This window comes from Pyxicephalus adspersus, chromosome 12, assembly GCF_032062135.1.
Source record: "Pyxicephalus adspersus chromosome 12, UCB_Pads_2.0, whole genome shotgun sequence".
In the NCBI taxonomy this organism is placed as follows: domain Eukaryota; kingdom Metazoa; phylum Chordata; class Amphibia; order Anura; family Pyxicephalidae; genus Pyxicephalus; species Pyxicephalus adspersus.
Genome location: NC_092869.1, coordinates 15,280,997 through 15,300,871, shown reverse-complemented (window position 1 = coordinate 15,300,871; position 19,875 = coordinate 15,280,997). Strand labels below are relative to the sequence as shown.

At 42.4% G+C, this 19,875-nt stretch overlaps 1 protein-coding gene across 3 annotated transcripts in view; it reads right to left on the bottom strand.

Moving 5' to 3' along the window:
• Nucleotides 1–12,813, bottom strand: part of LOC140341920 (matrix metalloproteinase-18-like) — a 224,930-nt gene extending 212,117 nt beyond the window's left edge. For 2 of the 3 annotated variants that reach the window (XM_072427865.1, XM_072427867.1), the window contains exon 1: nt 12,198–12,813. In XM_072427865.1, coding sequence (XP_072283966.1) covers nt 12,198–12,410 — 213 coding nt within the window. In that variant the 5' untranslated portion in view covers nt 12,411–12,813. Of the gene's footprint in view, nt 1–10,994; nt 11,041–12,197 lie in introns of those variants that run through there. The other variant, XM_072427866.1, reaches the window with a different exon arrangement.
• Nucleotides 12,814–19,875: the final 7,062 nt, after the last annotated feature.

Genomic DNA, 19,875 nt, shown 5'->3' with positions numbered 1-19,875 from the left:
CATAATCCTCCCCCCAACTATCCCCAATCCACCCTCCACTAGTGTCTGACCTGACTAACCTTTCTGCCACCTTATTTGACTGTCCCACCCCCCTCTTTCCTAGTTTAAATGACCCTTCACCATTCCCCTAAATCTTTCCCCTAGCACAGCAGACCTCCTTTCATTTAGGTGCAAACCATCTCTGGCATACAGGTTGTACCCCAATGAAAAGTCAGCCCAGTGCTCTATGAACCCAAACCTTTCCCTTCTACACCAGGACTTTAGCCATGCGTTTAGCTGCCTAAGCTCCCTCTGCCTTTCCTGTGTTGCACATGGCACAGGCAATATTCAAGAGAATATAGCCTTGGAGGTCCTTTTCTTCCGCTTGAAACCCAAGTCCCTAAACTGATTTTTAAGGATCCTCCATCTTCCATCTAAATTGTCATTGGTTCCAACATGGACCAAGACAGCTGGGTCCTGTCCAGCCTCTCCCAGTAGTTTGTCTACTCGGCCCACCACATGCCGAACCCTGACACCAGGGAGACAGCAAACCATTCGGTTAAAGGGATCCGGGTGACAAACTATTCTATCTGTCCTCCTGATCATAGAATCCCCTATGACTACCAATTTTCCTTCCTGCGTTTCCCTCCCCACCACTACTAGATGATCTGCTCTCCTGGCAGTTAGGGGTAGCAGTATCATCTGGAGTTGCCACCACTGGGTCTGCCACATGCACATCTTTACATAACTTTGCAAACATGTTGGGGTGCTCAAACACAGGGCTGGCCTTTCTTTTCTGGGGGCCCCTACCACTCCCTCTAGTTACAATAACCAAACTCCCTACATGCTCTTCCTGATTAACCTCTCCACCCTCCACAACTAAGCCAAATAACTGCCTTCTCAGTGAGTAGGAGACCCTTCTCAAGGTGATCCAGTGATTTCAGTGTTGCAATGTGCTTCTCCAGCTCTCTAGTGCGAGATACCAGAAAGGCGACTTACTCACATTTGTCACAGCGGTATTCACTTAGGAGCTGTTGCTCCATTTGTGCATACATGTCACAGACTGTGCACTGAACCAAACTTTCCACCTGGCTACCACTCATTTTCCCAGTTACAATTTTTGTTTACAAGGAGTTATAAACATTTACTTACAGTTTGTGATTACTATAAGGATTTAACCTATAAAGGATTTCATTTTTTTTTAAACTCCTGTTTTTTCTAACTCCAATTGATTCAAAATCCACTTGTTTCACAAGCCAAACAGTGAGCAAGTTTTTGTAGATCATTGCTATGCAATGACAAGCTGCAACATTTAAAGCTAGCAAAGTACATTCTTGTATTAAAAGAGAAATTGAGAGACTGCAGAGGTCATGCCCAAAGCTGTACAAAGTATTGGTCAGACCCCATCTGGAATATGTAGTCCAGTTTTGGGCACCAGTTGGGCACAGAGAGGGTGCAGAGAAGGGCAACTGAACTAATAAAAGGAATGGAGGAATTCAGATATGAGGAGAGATTAGCTTAACTAAATCTATTCTCCCTTGGAAAGAGATCTTTAGGGGGGATATGATCACACTGTATAAATGTGTAAATAGTCCATATAGAGAACTCTCTTCCCAATTGTACCCTTTAATGTTACAAAAGGACATTACAAAGGAGAAGGGGCACTCTTAGTGTCTGCGGGAAAAGAAATTCAATCTCCCGATAAGGAAGGGATTCTTCAAAAAAAGGTCTATGAAATGTGGAATAGGCTCCCTCAGGAAGTAGTTTCAGCAAGTACTATGGATTGCTTTTCTAAAAGCACAGAATATAACTGGGTATTACATTTTTAAAGTAAAGACAAAAGAGACTATTGATCTAGGGCAGTGATTTTCAACCACTGTGCCACGGCACAGTAGTGTGCCGTGAGAAATCCTCAGGTGTACTGTGGGAAATTATCCAATTAGCATTGTCGAGTGTCTGTGCTGTAGTGGCTGGCAGAGTAATGTAGTACTCTTCCATGTCAATGGGTGGCAGTAGGTAGCCTAATTGCCTTGTTTATTCTTAGAGACAAGAGAATTGGCTAGAGAGTGTCATTTTGTAACATTTTTGATTTGTGGTGTGCCGCAGTATTTTTTTCAATGTAAAAAATGTGCCGAATTAGCTACAGAGGGTCATTTTGTAACTGAAGTGGGTTAAGGTAAGTATCACTAGCCTGGCTCCCCTGATTTATCCCAGATAGTACCAATAAAATGGGTATGTGCCAAAGCCTTTATCATCCAATAGTTTGTCTATACAGATAAGTGATTATATATAAAACAATAGTAACTTTTATTAGTAACTGCCTCTATTGCAGCATCCCTCATAGGAAAGGCCTAGAAATAAGTGGAATGTTTATGATTAAATTGTACCCTACCAACACCCAATTCAATTTCATAATTTCTCTGCTTAAATACATTTTACCAAGGAATATGTTTACCTTCAATAACCAGCACTACATACAGATAGAGGTATGTATGACAGTATGTATATAGACAATGAACATAATCTTAAATTCACCATGCATCATTACCCTGAACAAGTTCCATTTCTAGACACATATATCCGTACTACCGGGACAGGAAACAGTGATACTACCTTATATAGGAAGGACACGGCAGGAAACACTATCCTGCACATGAAAAGTGCCCACCCCTTTCCTCTCAAACGTAGTATTCCGCTATCACAATATCTTAGATTGAGAAGAAATTGTTCAGATTTAATGGACTTCAAAAGAGAATCCAGAGCTCTCATAGATAGACTCTGTAAAGAGAGTATGGCCAAAAACTTCCGAAAAAGGCCTATCAAAAAGCATTTCTGTCTGACCGTCAACCCCTCTTACATCAAAGCAAAAACCCTACATCTGAAGATTCTGTTAGGATAATTACAACATTTAATGACCAACATTATGACATCAATAATATACTCAGAAAACACTGACACATTCTCTTAAGTGATCCAAGCACCTCAAAATGTTTGAAAAAATATCTATCACAAATCACTATTTGGATACACGAGTCCAAAGCCACCACTCTGAAACCTCTACAACGCAACCTGGTAACCTAGGCACCCACAAGTGCAGAAAATGCCCCCAATGCCCTTTGTTATATTAACAATCTAGTTTTTTTCTTCCCAACAATCAGAGGCACAAGATTAAAAAGCACCTGGATTGCTCCTCATCCGGGGTCATCTATATAATTTTCTGCATATGTGGCAGTTTCTACATAGGGAAAACTAAAGGAGCATTAAGGAAACGGATGTGTAATGCACGCGGGTGTGGACCCACTGTGCCACTGACTGGGTATGCTCCGGAGGGGCGTAACTAAGCCGCTACCTGGTCTTCACCAGAGCCTCTGATGGTGAGGATAGGCTTGGGCCACTGGGTAGCTGCCAGGTGCCTCTCCAGAGCAATCCCCGGGTCAGTGTCAGTTGAGGGGGCTTGCGTGGCCATAAGGGTATAGGAGAGGTGGCAATCAGACAAAGTCCATGAACAAGATCCGAGGTCAAGGTCAGGCGGCAATCAGGCAAAACTCCATCCACAAAATCTGAGGTCAGGGTCAGATCATACCCATTCAGCTTTGCTAATCTAAACCCTCAACTCTGGAGGCTTGATAAATGTAACGGAGGCAATGGGAGTGGAGAGATACAAAATCCCCACCTAGTGGGCGGTTTCATCCCACCCGCCCCCCACTCAGACTCACCCTGACACAGCAGAAGGGCGGAACCTGCTAATAATCTTGTACTTCCTATATATATTTTCTTCCACTGATAGAACATCCAAACTGCTTCTGAGATTGGAATGTTCATCCTGGACCAATAAACGATATACCTCTTTCTTCTAATTGTTCCAATCTTCACATTGTACACAGTAAGTCAGTACTCAATTCAATTGAATAATTGATATTTATAAAGGTTATTTTTTTTAAGTTATCATGTATACTGAAATGATTTATTATCATAGTTTTAGGGTCCCCTTATCCTCTGAGGAAGCCCATAGGGGCAAAACACATCAGGAAGGGACCCGCTATGTGACCTTTTGCCTCCAAATAGTGTTTGTTAACCCTAATAACTATTTAGTACTTTGTGAATAGATTGAATATTTCACACCTTTACATATGTCATTTTATCTAAATGTACTATTTTAAATATTACTTTGCGTACTTTACCAAAGTTACAATTTTTTTTATATAATCACTTATCTGTGCTTTTTCTTTCCCTTCCCCCAATTTCTACTGTAATTTTGTAACATTTCTATTTTTGTGGTGTGATGCAGGATTTTTTCAATGTAGAAAATGTGCCGTGGCTCAGAAAAGGTTGAAAAACACTAATCTAGGGAACATCAAAATGCCTCACGGGATCAGGAAGAAATTTTTTTTCTCCTGCTGGAGCAAATTGGACTTTTTTGCCTGCTTCAGGATCAACTATGTCTATAAGAAATTTATTTGGGATTTGTTTATTTCTCTAGTGGTTGAACTTGATGGACATATGTCTTTAAACCAAATTTTGTAACTATATAGGAATTGAAGATGAATATACAAAATGTATTAGAACTGCCCCCTAATGATCCCAGATTTCCAGGGGTTTATTTTAAAAGCATGTGAATCTGATATTCATTGACACATACCCAGGTGAAGAATCACTTACTGCCTTTAAAACACATTTTGGTGTATGTCAGATTCACTGTTTTAACCGTCTTGGCAGGTTCCCGAGTGTGGCTCGGGGTGAATTTTACATACCAAAAGCAGTACCCCCAGCCACACTCGGGGTAGGAAAAAAAAATCCTACCTGCTCCCCTCGATCCAGCGGCGTCCTCATTGATCGCTGGCTGGCTTCTGCATCACATCCTCAGGGTGATTGATGTGATGCGTCAGTATGCCGGGGAGGCGTGGCTTGGCAGGAAATTTAAAAGCAGATTACATTGTCATCTGCTTTTAAAACATTGATCACTGTAAGTTTTTAATAAAGTTTATTTTGTTTATAATTTTATTTATAAAATTATTTAGAACTAGCTGATTACCTGGCGTTGCCTGGGTATTTATTTATTGCAATCTCATATTATACAGGAAAAGGAATCAAATAAAGCTTTAGTGATTTTCTTGTCTATGGTGTTGTTTCATTTTTTTGCCTTTGATTGCACTCGGCCAATTGCCTTACGTTTTCTCAAAGGCATTATTACAGGCCAGAAATTTAAGCAAAAGGTACACTGTCACTGAGCAATACATACACACATACATGCAAATATACCTCTGATATATACCACAGCACTGTACAAAGATCAGCGGCACACTCACATGAGTCTGAGTCACATGTCTAACAATTTTGGTTGAAATGTCTCTATGTGTTTCTGAGTGATGGTGGAACATAGCAAGTTTGGTTGAAATGTCTCCATGCATTTCCTAGTGATGACATACACACATACATAGATACATACAATTTTATATAGAGAGGTTTATATAGCTCTGACATATACCAAAGTGCTGTACAATGAAACACTGAGCTAGATCCATCAGTCTCTGTACAGAGGAGCTGACACTCCAATGTTACTATACAGTTACACACTATTATTATACATTTATAAACCTCTGACATATACCACAGCGCTCTACAAAATCAGCAGTGTCACATGTCCAGCAAGTTTGGTTTAAATGAGGCTGATTCATCAAGCAAAATCGGACGTTCTCTTGCGCATTCGTATTGACAATCCAAAATTAGCCCTTTGATCGATTTATCAACCAAATTCCAGGCGCTGTCGTATTGTCGCGGAAGTTATTACTGAAATGATCTCTCCGCTGGAAATGCGCATCCCCGGCAGTTTGACATTGGGGAGCTTGCATTAAAAGTCACCGTTACCCTAAAAAATCATTCTTTCTAATAGCACACATCTTTCACTTAGCCCTAAAAAAAGTTTGTGGTGCTCAAATGTTTAAAACATCTATATGAGCTAAGAAATAAGCATATTTTAAAATGAATTATTATTTTCCGGTTAGGCAAGAGTTAACTGAGTTCAGCTACTCTACATAGGCGCCTATCTAAACGCATACGATGCCTGACCTGAGGATCCGCCTGGTTTCCGCAGGCTAAACCTCGGCTTTCCCACCTGAATAGATTTTCCTACAAAAGTCACACACACATTCTTGATTGCTTCTTTAGATGTATATATTATTCATATATATGTATATGTGTATATATATTGTAACAGTTGGGCTAATAAATCACAGTGTTTTGTCCAGGATGACAGGTACATTTGCCCCAGATACAGGTTATACGCAGAGTATTTTTCTGTTTAGTCAGCTTTCCTTTCAACCTGAAGGTGGGGTTGAAGTACCAGGCTTCATGGCCAGGTGGCGGAGTTAAAGAGGCCTGGGTATGATCAGGTGTAACTGTCTCACCTGAAACGCATCCTGGAAATTAGGCTGGGGATATAAATTCCCAGCCTGCTTATTCCTGTGGCTCTGTCTTGGCTGCTGGGCTTGGAGGAAGTCCAAGGTAAACTGGGAACTGTGAGTAAAGACACAGCCCCTGATTCATCAAGCAGAATCGGATGATCGCTCGCGCATTCGTATTCGCGATCCGAAATCGTATGCCGTCGCGCTATTCAGCAACTGAAAAAGCTCGCGGACGGAGCCGCGCATCTCCGGCAGCTTTACACTGGCGCTTCCAGCAAGCGCGGATTTTATTGATTAATCAGGGGCACAGACTTTGTTGCAGCAGATATGTGCTTAGGGCCTTAGGGTCCTGAACAACACTGGGTTGGGCTGGATTGCTAGATAAGGGAACTAACAGTGAGTTATTGGCCAAGTGGCCAGGTTTTTATTTTACTGTTTGTTTTATTTTGCTTGTTTTTTTGTGCAAATAGAGTTAAGTGAAATAAACCTTTGATGCACTTAAAACCTGCTGGACTTCCGGTCCTGGCGCCCCGTGAGCCACCAGCATGTGCTAGCGGCTCCTGCTCGCCTCAGGGCTCTTCTGTTATAAATCCGGCATTACGCCCACTCACCCGCCTCCTGCAGTTCCTCCGGTGCAGGGTGCCTGGATGGAACGATTTCTGGAGCGCTCCTCCGCTGACACTGCACACAATCAAATGGGGAAGAAAGACAGGCTGAAGCCTGCCCCTTCCAAGATGGCCACCGCACCAGCAGCTCCACGTGTCTCCAGCACAGCATCCTCTCAGGTACACAATGCTGCATTAACAGAGTTAGATCACCCTAAGCAGATTGCAGATGCAGTAGCAGCCATTCTTAAGCCTACATTGCAGGAAGCAATTGACACAGCAGTGCAAAAGGGTATTATATCTTTGAGAAATGATTTGAGGGAACATTCCCAGAGATTGGATGCCGCTGAGCAACGCATTACAATGGTGGAGGATGATGTTATATCCTCTAGAGCTATTATATCCTTGCTGGAAACTAAAGCGCAAGCCTTGCAGGACAAATTGGAAGACCTGGAAAATAGATCAAGACGCAATAATTTGCGTATTGTTGGCCTACCGGAAAGTATTAAACCTTCGAGATTGATGGATCTCTGTTCCAACGTAATATCACAGTTACTAAATCTCCCAAATGCTTGTAGAGTGGAACGTGCACACAGATTGGGTCCTATACGTAAAGAGATGTCTAATCCACGTCCAGTGCTAGTTGTTTACTCTTATTACACAGATAGAACCCGCATTCTCCAAGCATATCGCAATCAACGAAATCTACATGTGGAAGGTGCATCCCTGCTGGTATTTGCAGATTATTCAGCTGAGGTCTCACGTAAAAGACGCAGCTTTCAACAAGTATGCTCTACTCTATACCAACATAAATTGCGGTTTACGCTAGCATACCCGGCGATCCTTCACTTCTCAGATGACCAAGTCTGCAAATACTCCTTTACATCGGCTGATGAAGCTGAGCGGCTAGTGCGCACTTTATTGTCAGATTCAGCATCTGCTCATTCGGATAGATCTGACAGATCCCCTACCTCACCACCACACTCTGCTGCAAGATCTTCCATTCCGGTGTACTCTCCTAAACAACCCAGGAAATTGGGAACATCCTCGGCTAAGACAAATCGTGAGAATATGTGCTCCGAGTTGCAGTTTAAGGCGAGATCATAAAGGAAAAATTTCAGCTTTGGTTGTAGTGCCTTTTTTTTGCATTTTTTATTGCAAAGTTGCCTTCAAAATGCCCGTTCTATGAGGTGTGAGCCCGCTTCTGACGGCATGGTAATGTGTTTACACATGTTCTTGACTTGGTTAATATTTTGTTGCTCTGCGAGGAAAAAAGGAAAATCACTCTTTCTAGTTGTTTGTCTTTTGTCCCATGTCTCTTTGTTGTTATCCCTATGTTTTTTGCTATTTTTGTGTTTTTTGTTATTGGAAACACGCACCGTTTATGGTCCCACGATTGCTATGATGCTGCAAATCTGAGATATTCTGCTAATCAGGAGTTACCTTTAACTACTGGGTCTTTTTATATTCACGTGAATGACTCTGAACTAATGTCACTACTGCACGCATCTCCTGTAATAATTGTACTATTGTTTCAGTATGATTGCTGTTATTTATCTGTGCTTAAGCCATGTGTTAATATTGTATGCAAGTAATTTCCTGGAATGTCAAGGGTCTGCGTTCCCCTAACAAACGCATGTCCGTACTACGTCATTTAAAAAGGTTAGGTCCGGATATCGTTTTGTTACAGGAAACTCATTTAGGTAGTACTGATTTTCACAGAATGAAAAAACTCTGGGTAGGTGCATTCAATGGAACACCTTCAAATGACCGGAAAGCTGGCGCATTGATCTTGATCCATAGATCTTTTCAGGGTAAGGTCAAGACAGTACAAAGTGACTCTGCGGGTCGTATTGTCAAAATCCTCTTACAATTACATGACCAAGATCTCTCTATCTACAATATATATGCCCCCAAATTCACCACCCACCACCTTTTTTCAAGAGCTAACCAGCTGGTTGGCCCAAGATCCTACACCTTCCAAAATTCTGGGAGGGTACTTTAATTCAGTTATGGTGGTCTCGGAAGATAGAAGTTCTGGCCACACTGATGGTGTTGAGCGGCTTACATCGCGCTCCCAACTGTCAGATTTTATTTCAGCTATGTCTTTAAATGACGTTTGGAGACAGTTTCACCCCTTGGAAAAGCAATATACCTTTGTTTCTCAGGCTCATGTATCTCAAGCGCGCTTAGATTACTTGTTTTGTACTGATGCTATTCTGTATAGAGCTGAGTCACCTGAGATTCATACTATGGTGATTTCGGATCACACTCCCATCTCCCTTGTAATACAAGACCAGTACCCCAAGGGGGATTATGTCCCTTGGTGGTTCCCCTCTTACATGGCCAAAGATCCAGAATTCCAGGGTGAGTTGCGCTCGGCGTGGCTTGAGTATGTTCAACATAATGCTGCTCACAGGGATGACCCTATATTATTTTGGGAGGCAGGTAAGGCTTATTTGAGAGGCAGAATAATTTCCTTTATGGCTAAAAGGAAAAAATCTACGTTATCCCATTTTTTGCAGGCACAACAGGAACTTAGATTAGCACAACAAGCTCTGTCGGAAAACCCTACCCAAACTAAGCAACAGTGGTATACATCTAAGCATACATTTGATTCCTGGCTTTTCCAGTACTAACAGTTGAAATTCAAATACAAGTCCCTAGAATATCATAAGTATGGCAATAAATCGGGCAAAATGCTGGCAAATCTGGTACGCACGGGCTACAAGCCGACTTTTATTCCCAAATAAATACAATGGCGGGCAATGTGGTTACCTCTCCTAAGGAGGTGAACCACCACTTAGCTCAATTTTATCAAAAGCTCTACTCCTCCCCACCAGCAGATTAACAAGCTGGCCAGACATTCTTATCCGGAGTTTCCTTGCCTAAACTGCAACCAAGTGATATTGAAGATCTTAATGCCCCTATTACTACAGAACAGATACTAGCCACCATTGCTTCCCTAAAAAATGCAAAGGCCCCAGGCCCTGATGGGTTTACCACGGAATTTTTTAAAATGCTCCGAGAGGAGATGGTGGAGGATCTTTATTCACTCTACTCTAAGCTTTGGGAGCAGGGTATATACTTCCGTTCTGGCCAGGAAGCTTATATAAAGCTTCTTCTGAAAAAGGATAAAAACCCTTGTGATCCGGACTCCTATCGCCCAATATCTTTATTAAATATTGATGCTAAAATTCTGTCTAAAATCCTGGCGGACAGGTTGGCCAGATTATTGCCGTCCCTTATCTCTCCTTCCCAGGTGGGTTTTGTTCAGGGTAGGGCAGCAGTGACTAATATTTGGAAAGTGCTGGTAGCACTGGAGGTCGCCAAGCGCAAGCCTGATCTGGACTTGGCCATTGTTGCTATAGACGCCCATAAGGCTTTTGATAGAGTAAGCATACCATGGTTGTTTATGGTACTGAAACAGGTGGGCATTAGGGGTTCCTTTCTCAATATGCTTGAGGCGATGTATACTTCTCCAATTGCACGTATACATACTCCGGGATTCTTGTCAAACCCTGTTGCTCTTGACAGAGGGACTAGACAGGGGTGTTCATTATCCCCTCTACTATTTAACCTTGCATTAGAACCGCTAGTTAGATACCTGGATTCCACCCCTTTATTGCATGGAATCCCGGTTCATACTGGTGAACTACGTACTGCTTTTTTTGCAGATGATATTGCTATACAAAAATCAGCGGTGTCATATGTCCAGCAAGTTTGGTTGAAATGTCTCTATGCGTTTCCGAGTGATGGTGCAACATAACAAGTTTGGTTGAAACGTCTCTATGCGTTTTCTGGTGATCACCGAATAGAGCTCTGACATATACCACAGTGCTGCATTAAGATCTGCGGTGCACTCACATGAGTCTGAGTCAAATGTCTAGCAATTTTGGTTTAAATGTCTCAATGCGTTTCCTAATGATGACATGCACATACATACATACATCCAAATACTACTCTGACATATAGCACAGCACTGTAAAAAGATGCCTGGTGCACTCACATGAGTCTCAGTCATATATATATAGAAAGTTTGATTGAATCGTCCCCATGCGTTTCCTAGTGATTAGCAGTCATATGTTTAACAAGTTTGGTTGAAATGTGTCAATGCCTTTCCTAGTGATGGTGGAACATAGCAAGTTTGGTTGAAATGTCTCCATGCGTTTCATCCAAATATAGCTCTAAAATATAGCACAGCACTGTACAAAGATGATAGGTGCACTCACATGAGTCTCAGTCATGTATGGCAAGTTTAGTTGAAATGTCTCCATGCGTTTTCGAGTGATGGTGGAACATACATACATACATACACACATACATACAATTTTATATATATAGATTTATTATATTATAATTTATGATTTGCATTTCAAACTTTATCATACCCAGGAGTTATTCCTAAGAATTACAGGCCTAAAATATTAAACAACAAATTTCCCCACAAAACAGTGTATCGCTTTTGACATAAAAATACTGACATAATTAGAACCACCAGGGGGTTTAAGTTAGAAGCAGTTTTACACTGGGGATTATTTCTACTTCTGAAGTATAAAAAAATTGCCTTTATTTTAAAAATGAAGAGACCATAAAAGTGTACCAGAATCATCAAATCCCCCTTAAACTGCTCTTCTGAAGAGAATACATTCAGTTCAATATTTTTTTCATAGCTGAGCTTCTCTATGTCTATTATTAGTTTTGCCCTTCCCTGTACTTTCTCCACAACATCCTTTTTGTAAAGTGGTGCAAGAAACATCAACCTTGCATTTTTTGTGGCATTTAGCCATTTGTGGCTGTTGTACAAGCACTCCAATATTTAAACTAGGACGCGCAATTTATTTCAAAAGGGTTCAAATTTGGTTTTTGATTAGTTTGGATCACCCTGAACACTGTTCAGTTGTCACTGTTCACTGTCCAGTTTTGGCTAAAAAAAAAATTCTCTCATTTCTCCACCCAAAGTAGTCATTTAAAAGTTTTAGAAAAAAATTAAATTATATCTCAAGTCACTTCATATTTTACAGAATTAAATTACACAACACAAATGTTGAAATCTGATGTTCTTACTTTTATGAAAAAAGGATAAAATAGTATGCTTTAGTTTTGTTTCGAAAGTCTTACATTTTCTTCTATTATCCTGTATCTATAACAGTATATTTCTTTCCACTTACAACTAATTACAATCACATTGAGAATACAAATAGGCACATACCGCAGCTAATTTAAATTGTTCAGTGTTTATTTCTGCAGGCATTTCCAGATTCCTCTCTGAAGGCTGCAACACGGACAATGTATTGATTTCTGCTGATAAGGTTTTGCGGTTATCTTCAGTTTCAGTATCTTCAGAAATGGGTCTCAATAACCCCAATGGTAAAATCAGAAGCAAGGCAATGCCAACTGACTGTAATAGTGTCTGTTTAGCCATCCTGTTACTAAAGATCTTCTAGTGATGGACAGTTAGAACTGTTTCCACTTAGTTCCTCTGAGATACACATTCTTAACCTTAGCTATGCATTAATCTTGTTCAAACATGCCTTGTGCCCTCACTGAAATGCAAAACAGAATTCCAAAAAAGGAGCTTGCAGTTTAACGGACCAGCAGCAAATAATCGGGACTATTGAAAAGACACTTGTGCTGGCATTTCTGCTACTGCATGGTAGTTACCATTCTGACCCCAGTTTCTGGAAATACCAGTTACCTGGCTGTCATACTCACTATACATGTTAGCTCTTCTGGGTAGGGTCCTCTCCTCCCATGTCATTGTTTGTATCTGTCTGTCATTTGCTACCCTTATTTAATGTACAGCGCTGCTTAATATATGGACACTATATAAATACTGTTTAATAATTAATATTATTAATCCTAACCACCCGGGCAGTTAGCACGACCTTGGTATGGGGTAAGTAAACTTGCTACTATCGTTTACCCCGAATGGATCACTTTTGGTACAGAAATCTAGACCTCAGTGTAACGCTTAGGTGGTTAAAAGGTGTTTGTAATTTTGGTGCCCCTGTGACACCAACCCCGGGGGCATGAATCACTGTGGGTTCAGAACTTTAAGGCCCCATACGGAGATGGTTGGATTCTTTTTTCTTACCAGCAAGGTATGGGTCCATCTAGATATTCCTTTTTGGGGTCCTGGCCTCCTATGGCTCTTCCCTTTCAGAAGGGGAGAGTCAAAGTAGGGGTCCAACCACCCTTAGTTATGGACGGCAGTGTTGTTCTTGCTTTTTTTAAAATAAAGAAAATCTACATTATACATAAAAATAAACCATACATACAAGAAATAGATTGTTTTCCTTCTTTACAGGTTTCAAAGAGTGCAAAACAAAAAAAAGCAATACAAATAAGTTTCACAAAAATAGTATTACTTTGTCTTAGTACACTTACACAATACAGTAATTACAAAATGGCAAAGTAATGCAATAATACAATAAACACCCAAAGACTACAATCAGGAATATCTTATAGCTACCTGCTAAGAGGTTAATGGGTACCTCAGGAGCCTACATCCTTCAGAAGAGGACTCCATAACAGCTTACCTAAGGAGACCCTCAGGAGACAAAGAGAGCAAGCCCGAGCAAGAGCAAGCAAGCCAAGAGATTTCCATTCTCTCAGTTCCCAATTTTTTACAGTAAATTTACATTAGGTATCCTTGAGGCTCTTGGATTGGTTACTGGATGTGATCTGTAAGATTGGTTGATGCACCCACTAAGACTTGGATTGAATACTGCAACTTCAGGAATTTACTAGGCCTCCTAGATAAGTTGATATGGGAAGCTGGAGGTAATGCCAGGTGGGGTCATCTAATTTTAGGTGTCACCAAAATGTCTGAATGGGCCATCACCCCCACCTATTCATCCATCTCCTGCTGACTCAGGCTTCATTATTATGGGAACTGAATCTGTCTAATGTCCCTAGTGTCATTGGAACTCTTTGGAAACCCTAGGTGGTCTGACAAAGAGAAACAGATCACCAACATCCCCACACATATACATTATATATTGTAGGCAACCAGCAGGAAAGGTACTAGAGGGCAGATATGTGCCATGCAGGTTGCTGATCTCAGTGCTATAATTCCAGGGATTGCAGTGTGGCTGTTCCAGCAGGCCATCCCGGGATTTCCCCACTGCTGGAGAAGAGTCCAGGTGCAGCTCCCAGGGGGAGTAAAAAGGGAATGGCTGTCAGGAAGCAGAGAGAGGAAAAGACTGTAATGGAGTGGAGGTTTTGAACATTCTTCTCCACCGTGTTCCAGAGAAAGAGAGAGAGAGAGTTAAGCTGCGTACACACTTCCAACCAACACTACTCTTTATATCGTTGCACAACCTGGTCCTGGAGAGTATTATATTGTTGATAGTATTCACTGTTACGTTTTTTTACAAAAGACAGAATATATCCTCTCATAACAGCTTTCATAGTACGCCACAACAAAACTGGGGTATCCCAATGTTGTAAATTATCATCAAGTTCATCCGCCCAATGGGAATGAAGATAAGCCCCAAAAGGAGGATTTCGATAATTAAGTTGGAAAACGCCACAAACATGTTTTCCTAAAAGATTTTTCTAACTGCAGTTGAAAGATCAGAGGAGCATGAGGGAGTAGGAGAACCAGCTTTTAATGGGGGTTTAAGCTTTTGCCTATTAGTGTTCTTCAAAGAAGAGAATATACAGATATAAGTCCCATGTAGTTGCAAACTCCAATACTTTAAAAATGGAGAAGAGAAAAAAAAGGACCTCTGTATAAGATGTTGTAACTTTTATAAAAAAGAGACAATAGATAGAAAATCCCCTTCAAATATTTTCAACAAAAATGAAGGTCAACAGCAAAATGCTTAAATCTTCAGAGAAAAAGATGTATCTTTTTTAAATTACGTCCAAGTACTTGCAGCAGATGGAAGAAGGAAGCTAGAAAATAAACAGGTACTCACAAGTCCTAAGTTATAGGATTAAAAAAAAAAGCGCCTTTATGCAGAGCTGAGCAGCGTGTATGATTATAGACCTGATATGGCCGCTATAAACCATGATGATTGTGAGCTGTTCGGGTAGAGCTCTCACACAGCTAATTTGCTCATTGCAGCGGCCCCTACCTTCTGGATAGATCAGCGGGATGCCCGTGGATGAAGACAAGCCAAGCTCAGGGAGCCGTAGTAAAACGCAGCTGCTCTTCTAGCTCCGCCCCCGGAAGTGAGGCAGCAGATTTTAATAAAGAGACATGGAAGGTGTCTACCCTCCTCAAGGAACTGGAAAGCTTGACTCTATAATTCACTCCATTAATTTTTTCTGATATTGGGAATGGACAGACAAACTTGGGTCCTAAATTGGCTGAGGGTTGGCGGAGGGGAATATTGCGGGTAGACACCAGAACCCCCGGTTGGTACTGGCACTCAGGGGATACATGGCGATCTGCAATCTCCCATCTTCTGCTGGGCTACTGCCTCTCTAAGATTACATTGGACTTGGTTCCAAACGTTCTACTCAATCGTTAAGGATGGGAAGATCAGAGGATGGACCTGACAGGGAGGACACTTTGGGACTTAGGATTCCCCCAACACACAGAGAGATCCTGTTGGAAGAATGCTCTGTGTTGTTATATGCCACCTCCGCAAAGGGGAGGTAGTCAGCCCATCTCTCCTGGCAACCAGATACAAAACTCTGGAGATATTTTTCCAAGGATTGGTTGGTCAATTCGGACTGGCCATTCATCTCGGAGTGGAACCCTGACGAAAAGAAAAGCTTGATGCCGATTTGGTCACAGAACTCCCTCCAGAACTGAGATACAAACTGAACTCCACGGTCTGAAACAATCTTCTCCAGAGCCCCATGCAGGCGGAACCCATGAAACACAAATAAATCAGCCAATTCCTTGGCTAAGGGTAACTTGGGTAGCGATGTGAAATGGGCTTGTTTACTGAAGCAATCTACCACCCCCTAGATCACCGCAAAAACCCTAAGGACTCTGGAAGGTCCGTGATAAAGTCTATGGATATGTGGGTCCATGGAGCATCAGGAATGGGCAGAGGAAGCAGAGTGCCGGAGGGAGCGGTATGGGAGGACTTACTCCGAGCACAAACTAGGCATGCACGAACATAGGATTCGACATCCACTGACATGTGAGGCCACCAAACATTTCTTTTTACTAATTCTAGAGATTTCCTAAATCATGTAGCTGTTGGATAACCTTCAGGTGAAGATGAAGGGAAACATACATACGCCCTTTAGGTTTTGCAGGGGAGTAGTCGGTTTGGTGGGGGGCTAGAAGGTTCGTCAGATTCTCTAATAATGGTGGGGTCTGTAGGGCTGACACCACACATTGGGCGAACAAAATCGAGCCAGGGCACGGATCGGGAAGGGGCCTCTGGGAAACAACAAGACAAGGCATCAGCCTTCACGTTTTTTGTTCCTGGCTTGCAGGTAATTCGGAAATTGAACCGCTTGAAAAACAGGGCCCAACGGGCTTGCCGGGAGTCAATACGTTTTGCCCCTTCAATGTACTCCAGGTTTCTATGGTCAGTATAGACCGTTATGGAATGTTCCGCCCCTTCCAGCCAATCCCTCCATTCCTTAAAAGCCCATTTTACTGCCAGAAGCTCCCGGTTGCCCACATCATAATTACACTCAGCTGCGAACTTACAGGAGAAAAAGGCACAGGGGTGCAATTTCTCCGGTTCCCCAGAGTACTGGGAGAGAACTGCTCCCACACCAATCTCCGAAGCATCCACCTCTATAATAAATGGGAGAGAGGGCACTGGATGCACCAATATGGGTGCACTGCAGAAAGCCTATTTCAGCGCTTCAAAGGCTTCCGGAGTCCACCTTGAGGAGACCACCCCTTTCCTAGTGAGGTTCATTAGAGGGTGGACAATGGATGATAAGTTCTGAATGAACTTCCTATAAAAATTTGCGAAGCCTAGAAAGCGCTGAAGACCCTTGAGGTCAGTGGGTTGCGGCCATTCCAGAACTGCTGAGACCTTGGTTAGATCTATGGCCAACCAGTGATCCGACAGAATATACCCTAAGAAAGCAACCTCACGTACCTCGAAGGCGCATTTCTCCAATTTTGCATAGAGGCAGTTTTCTCAGAGCTTCTGGAGAACCTGGCGTACTTGTGTTCTGTGGAGGAGAAGATCAGATGAATAAACCAAAATATCATCAAGGTATACAATCACAAGTTTTCCCAGAAATTCTGGGAACTCATCATTTACAAATTCCTGGAAGACTGCCGGGGCATTAGACAGACTAAAGGGCATTACTAGGTATTCAAAGTGCCCATCCCTGGTGTTAAAGGCAGTCTTCCATGGCCCTTCTTAATGGGTATAAGGTTCTGGGGCCCCTTCAAATCTAGCTTGGTGAAGAATCGGGCCCTACTGACCTGAGAGAAAAGGTCATCCATACATGGCAGAGGATACCGATTCTTCACGGTGACTTTCACTAGGCGGCATTCCCGGATCCTCTGGTCGACGCGGATGGACTGCTGTATCGCAAGATCCAGGGTGGTCGGAGAAGGGAGACCCAACAGCAGGTCTTTGACTTGATCGCTGAGGCCCTAACGGGAGCGATGGAGAAGAGCTGCGTCTCCCCAACGAGTACAGGTGGCCCAGCGCTGAAACTCTGCCGCATTTTCTTCCACAGGACGTCTCCCCTGGGCTAGGTACTCCAGGCTCAACTCCACTGTTTGCGTCAGGTCCGATTCATTGTAGATCACCCCCATACCAGAAAAGAAGTCAGCGACAGAGCTGAACACAGGATCATCTGGAGGTAAGTTGAATGCCCATCTCTGGGGCTCACCTTTTAGTAGGGCGATGACCAGTCCAATGCATTGGCGGGGTGTCCCCGAGGCAATAGGGTGAAGTTGGAAGTAGAGAAGACAGGAGTCCCAGAAGTTGAGGAAGTCCTGTCTGTTCCCTGAAAATTTATCGGGTAATGGAATTAGAGGTTCCACTGGCACCGCTGGGCTGGATACGTTTGGACCCGGGTCTTGCCCTGGGAGCCCCGCTGGATTTCCTCCATTAGGACTGGGTGGTGTGTAAGTGGCCTGCTATACTGTAATGCACCTGGGCACACAAACCACAGCCACCTCCAGGAAACCTTTTATCAAGCTTTATTGCGTAGTCAGAAAACAAGCCAAAAGTCATTCACAGAAAGTCAGTCCAATAAGCGTGGTACAGATGAATAAGACAAAGGCAGGTCAGGAACAATCCGAGGTTAAGGCAGACATCAGGCAAGGGTAGTCAGAAACAATCCAAAGTCAGGGCAGGCAAAGTTCAGGCAGAATCAGATATCAGACCAAGTCTCTACTGGTAATGACACAACAAAAGTTAATATGAACCAACACACATAATACGCACCAAGCACACTGTACACACTGAGGCTTATAGAGGGCAATGGTGTTCAGGACAGGTTCTCCTTAAATGGCCAGCGCGCCCAAAGACATTTGATAGGATGATAACTGAATCCCCTGCGGCCGATTGGCTGCAGGGAATTTAAACTAACTATGTCTCATCCCGCGGCGAGGCAGGAACGCACCTCTTCCCACAGCACCCCTGGGACGTGCTATACCTTGTACGCCCACAGGAGTGCCGAGAATGAGAACATCACTGTCCACGTCCATGTGGATGCCGCCTGGCCGAACAGTAGTTTGGCCAGAACGGATCCCTCCGCCGGCAGGGAGAAACGCGCAGCGAGCAGAGCAGCAGCCTTGGCCACGCTGCCTGCAATCCCCAAGGTTGATATAAGGCATATTATAAGCCTGATCATCAATAATCCTATTGTTTTTAGCTTCTATTATCAGAGAATAATATTCTTGACAGAAATTCTAATTTTCCTGTGTAGAAATTACCTTATACCATTCTCTGTTCAAAAATCAAATCAAATCAAGGATTTTTAAGCACATTCTTTTGTAGGCTTCTCTATTTTGTATCACTTGTCCAAAGGCTTGATAACAATCTCATCTTTGGATTGCAGGGAAGCGATGGCATGTAACTGTTTCATTGATAGGTTTCTACCTCTCCCCTCAGTGACTCCTAATTTTCTTATCTCTTCTGTCACCTGTTGCACAAACGCAAATATAGTGGGATTCTGTCTTAGATATGGATATAATGTTGATTTGGTTTTAATTTAAAAGATCGAGTGCTTGGGACTTAATTGATCTATCTCTTGTCTTTCCTCTTCCTCAGTGTTTCCCTCTTCCCATAGTTGCATAAGAGTTCTAAAGTCTTCACTTTTAAAGCTCTGAAATTCTTTCAATTCCTGGGCTTTATCAATTTCTTTTTAATCAAACAATGGCCCTGATTTATCAATGAAATGCTTGTGCGCTCGATGCGCATATTTACGCTGCAATATACGAGGCGTTTTTCCGCGGGCCTGAGCCGTGTGCTAATACACGCACCTTCATTTGCCAGCCAGGTTCCTGCCTTGATAAATGAGCAATAGGGGTTGCGAATCTGCCAATTAGGTGATTAGTTTTCAGCTGCACGATTAAGGAGGATCTGTTAAGCTGTCAATGGTGAGGTCATAGCAAATTATTAGCGCACACCTGCTCCCTGTTCTGTGAGCATCTACAGTCCATTACAGGTCAATTTGAATCTTTAATGCTTCATCTACTTTTGGGTAAGTGCTACTTTTTTAGGTTACTTTGTACTCATTCACAAAATTAATTAATTTATTGTTACATGTGTTGCACTGTTTTCATACTTTTTTGGTTTGCTTTGCAGCACTGCAAACTAATTTAGATCAAGCTGTATATATACTAGTTAACACTTCATAATATGTCATCCCACAATAGTATGAATTTTTGAAAAATTGTCACCAATTGAAGTGAAAAAAGAATTGTTGCCAAAGATCAAAGTAGACCAAAGTATCAAAAAACATTTAGTGATTTCACTTGTGTGTGT